Raw genomic sequence first — 13,362 nt, forward strand, 5'->3', positions numbered from 1 at the left:
TGGAGACATGGGTAGGACAGGGACAAGATTGGTTGTTGCAGGTTCCAGGGTTTAAATGTTTTAGTAGGGTCAGAGGTGGGGGTAAAAGAGGGGGAGGTGTGGCATTGCTTGTCAAAGATAGTATTACAGCAGTGGAAAGGACGATGGATGAAGACTCGCCATCTGAGGTAGTTTGGGCTGAGCTTAGAAATAGGAAAGGTGAGGTCACCCTGTTAGGAGTTTTCTACAGGCCTCCTAATAGTGCTAGAAACGTAGAAGAAAGGATTGCGAGGATGATTCAGGAGAAGAGTGAAAGTAATAGGGTGGTTGTTATGGGGGACTTTAACTTTCCAGATATTGACTGGGAAAGCTATAGCGCGAGTACGTTAGATGGGTCGGTGTTTGTCCGATGTGTGCAGGAGGGTTTCCTGACACAATATGCAGACAGGCCAACAAGAGGTGAGGCCATACTGGATTTGGTTCTAGGTAATGAACCAGGCCAGGTGTTAGAATTGCAGGTAGGTGAGCCTTTGGTGACAGTGACCACAATTCGGTGACTTTTACTCTAGTGATGGAGAGGGATAAGTGTGCACTGCAGGGCAAGAGTTATAGCTGGGGGCAGGGAAATTATGATGCGGTGAGGCATGACTTAGGATGCGTGGCTTGGAAAAATAGGCTTCAAGGGAAGGGTGCAATCGATATGTGGAGCTTGTTCAAGAAGCAACTATTGAGTGTCCTTGATCAGTATGTACCTGTCAGGCAGGGAGGAAAGGGTCGTGAGAGGGAGCCGTGGTTTAGTAAGGAATTGGAATCCCTTGTTAAAGGGAAGAGGGCGGCCTATGTAAAGATGAGGCGTGAAGGTTCAATTGAAGCCTTATTTAACAGGCTTCTGTCATCGTGATGCCCACTTGCTACAGCCTGTCTCTATGTCCTTGCAGCCACTGTGCCCTATATACAGCTTACATTTCTATCTAGCTTTGTATCAGCAGCAAAGAGAGACATGACTCTCTGTCTCTTTGTCTGAGTCCTTAAGACAAATTGTAAATAGCCGAGGTTATTTTTGTGGCACTCCACCAGTCACAACCTGCAGTTTGGACATGTGATTTACGTGTGCTGATTTGAAGATTTCGGGCAAATGTACCAAATGAAGCATAGAATATTACAGCACAAAACAGGCCCTTCGGCCCTCGATGTTGCGCTGACCTGTGAAACCAATCTGAAGCCTATCTAACCTACACTATTCCGTTTTCATCCATGTTTATCCAATGATCATTTAATGGCCCTTAAAGTTGGCAAGTCTACTACTATTGCAGGCAGGGCATTCCAAGCCCTTACTACTCTCTGAGTAAAGAACCTACCTCTGACATCTGTCCTATATCTATCACCCCTCAATTTAAAGCTATGTCCCCCTGTGCTAGTAATCGCCATCAGAGGAAAAAGGTTCTCACTGTCCACCCTATCTAACTCTTGGATTATCTTATGTGTCTTTATTAAGTCGCCTGTCAACCTTCTTCTCTGTAACAAAAACAGCCTCAAGTCACCCAGCCTTTCCTTGTAAGACCTTCCCTCCATACCAGGCAACTTCCCAATAAATTTCCTCTGAACCCTTTCCAACGCTTTCACATCCTTCCTATAATGCGGTGACCAGAACTGTATGCAATACTCCAAGTGCGACCGCACCAATATTTTATACAGCAACGTGACCTCATGGCTCCGAAACTCAATCCGTCTACCAATAAAAGCTAGCACATTGTATGCCTTCTTAACAATCCTATCAACCTGGGTGGTAACTTTCAGTGATCTATGTACATGGACACCAAGATCTCTCTGCTCATCCACACTACCAAGAATCTTACCATTAGCCCACTACTCTGTATTCCTGTTACTCCTTCTAAAGTGCATCAGCTCTCACTTTTCCACATTAAACTCCATTCACCACCTCTCAGCCCAGCTCTGCAGCTTGTCCCTCTGTAACCTGCAACATCCTTCGGCACTATCCACAACTCCACCGACTTTGGTGTCATCCACAAAATTACTAACCCATTCTTCTACACTCTCATCCCGGTCTTTCATAAAAATGACAGACAGCAGTGGCCCCAATACAGATACTTGCGGTACCCCATTCGTAACTAAATCCAGGATGAATATTTCCCATCAACTACACCCTGTCTTCTTTTAGTTAGCTAATTTCTGATCCAAACCACTAAATCACCCCCAATCCCATGCTTCCATACCTTCTGCAAGAGAGTGTACTGTGGGGAACCTTATCAAAGGCCTTACTGAAATCCATAAACACCACATCTACTGGTTTATCCTCATCCACCTGTTTGGTCACCTTCTCAAAGAACTCAATGAGGTTTGTGAGGCACCACCAACCCTTCTTAAAACATGCTGACCATCCCTAATCAAATCATCCCTTTCTAGATGATTATAAATCTTATCTCTTATTATCCTTTCCAACACTTTATCCACAGCCAAAGTAAGGCTTGTTGGTCTGTAATTACCAGGGTTGTCTCTACTCCTCTTTTTGAACAAGGGAACAACATGTGCTATCCTCCAGTCTTCTGGCTCTATTCCTTTAGACAATGACGACAAAGATCAAAGCCAAAGGCTCAGCAATCTCCTCCCTAGATTTCCAGAGAACCCAAGGACAAATGCCGTCTGGTCCAGGGGAGTTATCTATTTTCACACTTTCCAGAATTGCTAATACCTGCTTGTTATGAACCTCAATCCCATCTAGTCTAATAGCCTGTATCTCAGTATTCTCCTCAACATTTTCTTTTTCCAGTGTGAATACTGATGAAAAATATTCATTTAGCACCTTTCCTATCTCCTGATTCCACACACAACTTCTCACTATTGTCCTTGATTAGCCCTAATCTTACTCTAGTCATTCTTTTATTCCTGACAGACCTATAGAAAGCTTTAGTATTTTCCTTGATCCTATTTGCCAAAAACTTCTCATGTCCCCTCCTGACTCCTCTTAGCTCTCTCTTTAGGTCCTCCCTGACTAACTTGTATTTCTCAAGTGCCCTAAGCGAACCTTCATGCTTCATCTTTACATAAGCCTTTTTCTTCCTCTTCACAGGAGATTCAACTTCTTTAGTAAACCACAGCTCCCTCGCTCGACCACTTCCTCTCTGCCTAACTGGTACATACTTCTCAATCACACGCAGAAGCTGTTCCTTGAACAAGTTCCACATTTCAATTTTGTCCATCTCCTACACTTTCCTTTCCCATCCTATGCATCCGAAATCTTGCCAAACCGCATAATTGCTTTTCCCCCCAGCTATAACACTTGCTCTGTGGTATATACCTATCCCTTTCCATCACTAAAGTAAATGTAACTGAATTGTGGTCATTATCACTGAAGTACCCACCTATATCCAAATCTAACACCTGACCTGGTTCATTACCCAGTACCAAGTCCAACGTGGCCTCGCCTCTTGTTGGTTTATCTACATACTATGATGGGAAACCTTTCTGCACACATTGGACAAAAAACTGACCCATCTAAAGTTACTCAAACTATAGCATTTCCACTCAATATTTGGAAAGTTAAAGCCCTCACAACAACTGCCCTGTTACTCTTGCTCCTATCTAGAATCATCTTTGCTATCCTTTCCTCTACATCTCTGGACCTTTTCGGAAGTCTATAGAAAACTCCTAACAGGGTGACCTCTCCTTTCCTGTTTCTAACCTCAGCAGACGAGTCCTCATCAAACGTCCTTTCTGCTACCATAATACTGTCTTTGACTAACAATGCCACATCTCCCCCTATTTTACCACCTTCCCTGTTCTTACTGAAACATCTAAACCTCCAGAAACTGCAACAGCCATTCCTGACCCTGCTCTATCCATGTCTCTGAAATGGCCACAACATTGAAGTCTCAGGTACCAACCATCATGCAAGTTTACCCACCTTATTCCGAGTGCTCCTGGCATTGAAGTAGACACACTTCAAACCACCTTCCAGAGTCCAACCTACCCCAGAATGAGCCCCAATTATCCAGGTGTCTGAATCCCTCCCTCTTGCACCATCCCTGTAGCCATGTGTTCAACTGCTCTCTCTCTATTCCTCGCCTCGCTATCACGTGGCACAGGTAACAAACCAAACCAGAGATAACAACGTCTGTTTGTTCTCACTCCAAGTTTCCACCCTAGCACCCTAAATCTCTGCCGTACATCCTCATCCCTTTTCCTACTTATGTCGTTGGTGCCAATATGGACTACAACTTGCTGCTCCCCCTCCTCCCTAAGGATCCCGAAAACACGATCCAAGACATCATGGACCCTGGCACATGGCAAGCAACACACCAACCGTGAGTCTCTCTCGTTTCCAGACAATCTCCTATCTGTGCCCCTAACTGTGGAGACCCAAATGACAAATGCTCTGCTCCTCTCCCACCTTCCCTTCTGAGCAACAGGGTCAGGCTCTGTGCCAGAGACCTGTACCCTATGGCTTACCCCTGGTAAGCAACAAAGGTGACAATATTGTAATATTGAAACTATAACGTTCACTACAATTTTCACATGTACAAATGTTCATACAATAATTTGATGCACACTTATCACTTTCATTTTGAAACACTTTTTAAAAAGACTTGGGAATCAATTGTTTTCACTGCATATGAAGTTTTATTTTTGTATTTCAGATATCTAAGGTACGTTAAAATTGGCAATTTTACTTTGAATTCTGCTGAGCTCAATGTACTGATAGAAATTACATAGCCACTGGGTGGCACTATTGTCCATGAAATTGTACATATCGCAGTAAAATCCCATTGGAGATTATCCAATATTGACTATTTGAAGAATACTTGTGCTGAAGTATGGCTACAAGATGTTTTTAAAAGCAAATCTGCAATGTTTATTTCACTTACTTTGTAAACATTATGTTTTTGTCATAAGGTAGGAATTAAAAAAAGGGCAGTTTTTAACAAATATCTCAAAAAGATTGTCACAAAGCGAAAGACATAGATTTGAATAAAGATTAACATAGATTAGGTGCTGCAAACATTGGCATCTACAGAGAATCCTGTAGGCTTGAGGCTATCACTTTCTTCTTGCAGAATGTTGTGCAGAGGATGGCATTTGAACCATGAAACTTGGACCAGTCCTTGTAAACAATGGTCTAATTAACTGCATTCTCCATTTCATACTGCAACCTAGCCAACGGTTCCTTTTCATCTCTGTTTTCTATTTCTCCATCTCTACTCCTCATACTCCAACTTTTTCATCAGTCTCCTCTCAACATCTCTTCCTATAGCCTCTCTCATTAAGGGAGCAGAAATTAGGCCATTCGGCCCATCAAGTGCTCTGCTATTCATTCATGGCTGATAGGTTTCTCAATGCCCTTCTCCCGCTTTCTTCCCATAACCCTTGTTGCTTCATTTGGTGCATTTGCCTAAAACCTTCAAATCAGCACACATAAATCACACGTCCAAATTGGCAGGTTGTAACTGGTGGAGTCCAGGCCATTCAGTATTCTATATGTTTCAATGAGATCATCTTTGCAAACTCCGATTATGAACCCACAGTCCTCAAATGTTCCTCATATATATTCAGTTTTTCAGAGGTGGTTCACGTGAACCTCCTCTGTACACGCTCCAGGGTGCGAACATCCTTCTTGAGATACGGGGCCCAAAATTGTGCACAATACTCCAATCGTGGCCTGACCAGAGCTTTATACAGCCTCAGAAGTATATCCCTGCTTTTAAATTCAAGTCCTCTCAAAATAAATATCATCATAGCATTTGCCTTCCTAACTAGTGACCCAACCTGCAAGTTCACTTTGAGAGAACCCTAGATTAAAATTCCCAAGTCTCCTTGCACTTCAGACATCTGACTTTTCTCCCCATTTACAAAATAGTCCATGCCTCTATTCTTCCTACCAAAGTGCATGACCTCTCACTTTCCCACATTGTACTTAATCTGTCAGTTCTTTGCCCTCTCTTCCAAACTGTCCAAATCCTTCTGCAACCTCCCCACCTCCTCAATGCTACCTGTCCCCCTACCTATGTTTGTATCGTTTGTAACCTTAGTCAGAATGCCCTCAGTTCCTTCATCTATATGATTAATGTATAAAGTGAAAAGTTGTGATCCCAACACTTAGCCTGACAGAACCCCACTTGTCACCAGCTGCCATTGTGAGGACCCTTTTATCCCCACTCTCTGCCAGACAGCCAAGCTTCTATCCATGCTAGCATCTTGCCTCTGACACCATTGGCCCTTATCTTACTCAGTAGCCTCCTGTGCAGCACCTTGTCAAAGGCCTTCTTGAAGTCCATGTCAATAACAAGCATTGGCTCTCCTTGGCCTAACCTGCTCATTACTTCCTCAAAGAACTCTAGCAGATTTCTCAGGTGTGACCTTCCCTTGATAAAACCATGCTGACTCTGCCCTATTTTACCATACAATTCAGCACACTAATCTACACTGACAAATAACAAAAGCAGTGCACTAAAACTTGAATAAGAGAAAAAACATGCTCAGGTTTACCTGTCCAGCTAGTACTGCTAAGCAGTATTGCAGGTCTGCCTTGGATATGGGTGACAGTGCCAGTCCCAGCATGTAGTTCTGTAAAGGCTGTCTGCTCCAAATTAGAAGGCACAGATTCACTCCTAATAGCACACAAAAATTGTAGCTTTAAGCACTTGTTTCAAATCGCACAATCATTTCAACATTTTTAAAGCATATCCGCTTCTTAAAAGTTATTCTTTCACAGGTCACATACATCTATAGCTAGTCCAGCATTTACTGCCCATCCATAATTGTCCTGGAGATGGTAGTGAGCTATTTTCTTGAAGCACACAAAACCATGTGGATGTGGGAAGGAGTTCCAGAAATTTGATACAATGATATAGCTCCAAATCAGGACGGTGAGTGGCGTAGAAGGGAACTTGGTGGCCTTCCCATACATACGTTGTGCTTCTCCTTCAGGGTGGTAAAGGCTTGGAAGGTGCTGTTGAAGGAGACTTGTTGGTTTGCTGTAATGCATCTTGTAGACTACATACTGGAGCAACTGTGCATCAGTTGTGGTGAGAATTAATATTGATGGCGATAGGTGGGGTGCCAATCAAGTGAGCTGCTTTATTTTGAATAGTGTTTGGCGTCAAGTGTTGTTGGAGCTGCACTGACCCAGACAAGGAGAGAGTGTTCCATCATGTAGATTGACTTATGCATTGTACATGGTGGACAGGCTTTGGGGAGACAGCAGGCAAATTAGCTACAGCAAAATTCTGTTCTTATTGTCACACTATTTACAGCTGCTCCAGTTCAGTTTCTTATCAATGGCAACAACCTGATGGTGACAGTGGAGAATTCAATGATGGTAATACCATTGAACGTCAAATGGCGATGGTTAGATTCCCTCTCATTGGAGATGACCATTGCCTACTTGTGTGGCGTGAATGTTAATTGCCATTTACCAACCTAACCTGTATTTTGTCCAGGTTTTATCACATTGAGACATGGACTGATTCAGTGCCTGCAGAGTTACAAGTAGAGCTGAACACTAATTAATAATGAATCCTAATCCTAACCCACTTCTGACCCTATGATGCAGGAAATATCATTGGTGAGGCCGCTGAAAATGGTTGGATCTAGTACCAATGTACACCAGAAGTGATGCACTGGGACCAAGATGATGGTGCTGCAAATGCATGTAAATATAGTCTTGTACGTGTAAGAGATGCCTTTGGTTTGTTGGACAGAGTCGAACTCCAATGTTTTTGTTTCCATGATACTGTACAGAATCGAACCGTGTTGCTGACAATGTATTTACATAAAGAGATTCTATGAATAAACTATATTTTTGAAATTAAAAAAGATTGACATCACCTTCCCAGTGCCTCAATTATATGTAAATATAAATCTTACCCAAGTAAGAGATGCCTTTGGTTTGTTTGTTGGATAGAGTCAAATCCCAATGTTTGTTTGTTTTCCTCACATACTACTGTAGAGAACCAAACTGCTTGAATGAATTTTTATAATAAATATTATTTTTATGAAGGAAAAAAGGACTGACCCCAAACAATTATGACTATCTTTCCTTTGAGGTAGGCACAACTCGTGAGCTGAGAATTTCTGATTCCCATTGACTTCAGTTTTGCAAGGATTCCTTGATGCTATATTTGGTAAAATGCTGCTTTGATGTAAAGTCATACTCATTTCTTATAGTCAGTTCATTTGACTATGTTGAATCAGGCCCATAACAAGCTGAGGAGTTGAATTCCCCAGCAGAATCTAAACTAAAAAGTCAATGAGCAAATAACTACTCAGCTAAACTGATAGCACTGTTGATGATATCTTCCATCACAATGCTGCTGACCTAGAATGGAGTAATGGCAGTAATTGACCAGGCTAGATTTGTCCTGCTTTTTGTGAATAGATCATATCCGAGTAGATTTTCACGCTGGCACATAGAAGCTGGAGTCAAAGGTAAACAGAGTTTGTCTAACTCTGCCCCTATTTCTGGAACACAAGCCTTTAGTACTACTGCCAGAATGTTGTCACAGCCTCCTCCATTTTCTTGTTTAATTGTCCACTGCCATTTACAACTGAATGTGGTGGAAGAATATAACTTAGATTTGATCTATTGGTGGGGTTACTTCATTTGTCTATCCCATGCTGCTTATATTATTTGGCATGATACATCATTTTTAGCTGTGCCTGGTGCTGCTTATGCAGTGTCCTGCTCCACCCTTCACCGCAGTAAGCTTGATGGCAATGGTAGAGTTGGGAATATAATCAGGCGATGAGATTACAGATGGTGGTTGAATACAATTCTGCTGCTGACAGCTCTCAGTGCCTCATGAATACCCTGTTTTGAGTGGCTATATTTGTTCCAACTCTATCCCACTTAATATGACGGAGGGTATCCTCAACATGAAACTCAGACTTTGTCTCTGCAAGGACAGTGCGGTCTCCACAGAGACTGCAAAATATTCTCTCCTAATGATATTTTAATGGCCAGACATATCTGTGACAGGCAGTTTGCTTTTCCTTCTGGATGGCACCCATGTCACCTGCCGCAATCAGAGTTTGATGCTGTATGCTCAGGACTTGGCCAGCTCTTAAGGCTGTGGAAGGTGAAGTACTCCACCCCAGAATACATTCAGTGCCACCTGCTGTGCTCCTCTGAAATAATGTTCAACATGGAGGAGTGGGGGCTCTTGTAGTACAGTGGGATTGTCCCTATCTCTAAGTCAGGAGGCTCAGATTCAAGTCCCGCCTGCTCCAGAGGTTTCTGATAACATCCCCAAACAGATTGTTTAAAATATCTCATACTGGCCATATGTAGTAATTGGAAGGAGGCTGCCTTGCCTTGTTTGACATGATGTCATGAGAGTTCATAGGGTCCACAGTCAATGTTGTGGACTCCCAGGTCAATTCTTCTCCACTGTATGCCACTGCTATGGCACTTTCCTGGTGCATCTGACAGAAAAACCCAGAGATGGTGATAGTTAACTGGCTCACCCCTGGGACAGCTCTCCTAAATATGGCACAAGCTCCCAGATGTTTGTTGGGGGAATATGCAAGGTCAACACTGTTGTCATTTGCCAAACTGAGAGTGGTCCATCTGATTTCATTCCCTTTTCTTAAACTTCACGGTAGTTAAATACAACAAAGTGTCTTACTAGGATATTTGAGAGTCAGCCACATTGCAATGGAACTGGAGGCATAGGTCAATAATGCCAGGAGGTAAGGACTGCAGAGCATTAGTCTGGATCCCAGGATATCATTAAATGTAATAATAGAATCATGGAAATTTTACCAACATACTTGATTTCTGTATTCATGAAATTAAACTTAGTACAAGAAAGGGTCATTGTTCACTTTACAGTTACAGAATTTTAAGTTTTATAGCAAAAATATGAAACATACCTTGCTTTAAATGCATCAAAATCTTTAGCAAGTTTCTTAAACAGTTTATGTTGTAATTCTAGAGGGGTTTCTCTAAAAATGGGAGATGGACAGTCATATAATGTGGTCGCCCTGTAATAAAACACACTTTAGTTATAATATATTCACCATTATAACTCAAACTAGATAACTAATTTCTTGTATATTCAGCTGAAAAATAATATTCAAAGCATTTTTCATGCCCACTCTCAATTAATAATCCTGAATTAAGTGTTACGTAGAAATCCAATATCTACCATAATTTTCTTTTCATTACTGTCAGATTTCTGTTTCTTCAAATTGTATAGAGTGTCAGATAGCTCTCTATAAAACCAGGATGGGTCAGAAACTTTCCATTTATGCAACATAACTAGGGAGCAAGCAGTCCATATTGTTACCAACCTATCCTGAACTTAATTTATGAATATTAAGTATACAAAACTTTTTATTAACTAGCACTGATGAAACCAGGAGTGGGCTGGTTGCTCAAATATTCCGGATATGCATGAGGTACGCATAACTGCAGTAAACCCTGACCAAGACACACTGAGACATCAACGTCCCTCAAAACATCTAGGTAAAAACACACATTGAGTCATAGATATATAAAATGCAGGAGCTATAAACATCATTGTATACTTTATTTACAGCATACTCAAACATTGTGGTAGTTCACAGTATTTGGAATATATAATTTTTGCTGGTTTATCAAGACTGCCAGTTAAAGCAAACTTTGATGTAATAGATTCCTATAGTTGCTTCCCTGGTTCAAAAATGTTAAAGCTGGGCTTACTGTCAAAGTAAATCAGGGCAGAACAGGCTATAGTTGTTGGCTAGAATGATAAAATATACGTTGAATCCAATGTTTGTGGTATGACAAAACAGCTTATATACTCACTTGATATTCCAGTTCACTCTCAAATCTTCTTTCATGGCTTCAGTGACACATAGATTTGAATCAGAGAGCTTTCCAAAAAAACGTTCATACCTATTTTTTTAAAAAATGTCAAGCACATTAAAGCATTCATCAAATCACAAACCTAATTTAAAACCTGTTGCAGCATCCCTATCACATGATATGCGACAGTTTTTAGGAGCAAAATTTCCACCTTCAGTCAAGATTTGGTCTCTAGAAGATATTGGAGCACTATTTACCCCATTCTAACAGACCACTCACTCATGCTGTAATCCGAAATTTGTGGCAAGACCTTTATGTTTTTACATTTGTATAAAACTACAGACTAACTCACTGGAGATTTTTTAAACAGATAACAGAGGGTTGATGAGGTGTTAATAGAGTTCTGAAAGGCATTCCACAGTGTCACATAACATTTATTAGTAATCAGAATAAAAGGGCACTAGCAACATGAGTACAAAAATGGCTCAGTGCTAGCAGAAAATAACAATTAGTGTGTGTGTGTGTGTATATAATGTGGGAGGAGGTGTGGTGGTGGCCCAGTGAGACAGTGAGGAAAGAGATCAGTCTGAGACTGATACAGTTGGGAGAAGGAGCAAGTTGAAGAGTCAGGGCAGTAGGAACAAAACAGAACGATGTAGGACTGATAAATTAAACTGCATTTATTTCAATTCAAGAGGCCTAACAGGTAAGGCAGATAAACTCAGGACATGGTTGGGACTGGATATCATAGCAATTACAGAAACGTGGCTCAGGGATGGACAGGACTGGCAGCTTAATGTTCCAGGGTATAGATGTTATAGGAAGGTTTGGGGGTTGGGTGGCATTTTTTTAAACTAAGTATAACAATCTGGCTGTATTTAGGGAGGATATTCCTGGGAATATGTCAAGGGAAGTTATTTAGATGAAACTGAGAGATAAGAAAGGGATGATCAAGTGACTGGGATTGTACTATAAACTCCCTACTAGTCAGCAGGAAATTGAGAGACAAAATTGTAAGGAGCTATCCGTAAGCATAATAGGGTGGTTATGGTAGGGCATTTTAACTTTCCGAGCCTAGATTGGGACTGCCATAGTGTTAAGGGTTTAGATGGAGAGGAATTTGTTAAGTGTGTACAAGAAACTTTTCTGATTCAGTTTATGGATGTACCTATTTGAGAAAGTGCAAAACCTGACCTCCTCTTGGGAAATAAGGCAGGGCAGGTGACTGAGGTGTCAATGGGGGAGCACTTTGGGGCCAGCGACCATAATTCTGTTAGCTTTAAAATAGTGATGGGAAAAGAGAGACTGGATCTAAAGGTTAAAGTTCTAAATTAGAGGAAGGTCAATTTTGAGAGTATTAGGCAAGAACTTTCAGAAGTTGATTGGAGACAGATGTTCACAGGTAAAGGGACGGCTGGAAAATGGGAAGCCTTCATAAAATAAGGTAACAAGAGCCCAGAGACAATACGTTCCTGTTAGGTTGAAGAGGAAGGCTGGTAGATGCAGGGAATGCTGGATGACTAGGGAAATTGAGGTTTTAGGAGAAAGTGAGGACTGGAGATGCTGGAGACCAGAGTTGAAAAGTGTGGTGCTGGAAAAGCGCAGGAGGTCAGGCAGCATCTGAGGAACAGGAGAATTGACGTTTTGGGCATAAGCCCTTCTTCAGGAATAAGGCTGGTTTACCAAGTGGGCAGAGACAAAAGGTGGGGGGGGGGGGGGGGGGGGGGAATTTGGCGGAGGGGCGCTGGGAATACGATAGATGGAAGGAGGTGAGGGTGAGGGTGATAGGCCGGAGAGGGGGTGGGCGCGGAGAGGTCGGGAAGAAGATTGCAGGTCAAGAGGGCGGTGCTGAATCTGGGGGTTGGGACTGAGATAAGGTTGGGGGGGGGGGGAAAGAAATCAGGAAGCTGGAGAAATCTACATTCATCCTGTGTGATTGGAGGGTTCCTAGGCGGATGATGAGGCGCTCTTCCTCCAGGCGTCATGTGGCCAGGGTGTGGCGATGGAGGAAGCCAAGGACCTGCATGTCCTTGGCGGAGTGGGAGGGGGAATTAAAGTGTTCAGCCACGGGCTGGTTGGGTTGGTTGGTGCAGGTGTTCCAAAGGTGTTCCCTGAAACGTTCCGCAAGTAGGTGGCCTGTCTCTCCAATGTAGAGGAGACCACATTAGGTGCAGCGGATACAGTAAATCATGTGTGTGAAGGTGCAGATGAAGTTACAATGGATATGGAAGGATCCATTGGGGCCTTGGAGGGTGAGGGAGGAGGTGCGGGCGCAAGTTTTGCACTTCTTGTGGCTGCAGGGGAAGGTGCCGGGAGTGGAGGTTGGGTTGGTGGGGGGTGTGGACCTGACGAGGGAGTGGTCTCTCCAGAACGCTGATAAGGGTGGGGAGAGAAATATATCCCTGGTGGTGGGGTCTGTTTGGAGGTGGCGGAAATGACGGAGGATGATACGATGTATCCGGAGGTTGGTGGGGTGGTAGGTGAGGACCAGTGGGGTTCTGTCCTGGTGGGGATTGGAGGGGTGGGGCTCAAGGACGGAGGTGCAGGAATCGGAGGAGATGCGGTGGAGAGCATCGTCG

General features: G+C 42.7%; 1 protein-coding gene across 1 annotated transcript in view; it reads right to left on the bottom strand.

The window, feature by feature from the left end:
• The window catches only part of alg1 (ALG1 chitobiosyldiphosphodolichol beta-mannosyltransferase), a 38,521-nt gene that overhangs the window by 14,579 nt on the left and 10,580 nt on the right, over positions 1-13,362 (bottom strand). The window contains exons 5-7 of the mRNA XM_060840876.1: positions 10,784-10,873; positions 9,868-9,978; positions 6,481-6,602 (exon numbers count right to left, since the gene is read on the bottom strand). Coding sequence (XP_060696859.1) covers positions 6,481-6,602; positions 9,868-9,978; positions 10,784-10,873 — 323 coding nt within the window. The remainder of the gene's footprint in view (positions 1-6,480; positions 6,603-9,867; positions 9,979-10,783; positions 10,874-13,362) is intronic.

The sequence above is a fragment of the Hemiscyllium ocellatum genome, chromosome 20, assembly GCF_020745735.1.
Source record: "Hemiscyllium ocellatum isolate sHemOce1 chromosome 20, sHemOce1.pat.X.cur, whole genome shotgun sequence".
NCBI lineage: Eukaryota > Metazoa > Chordata > Chondrichthyes > Orectolobiformes > Hemiscylliidae > Hemiscyllium > Hemiscyllium ocellatum.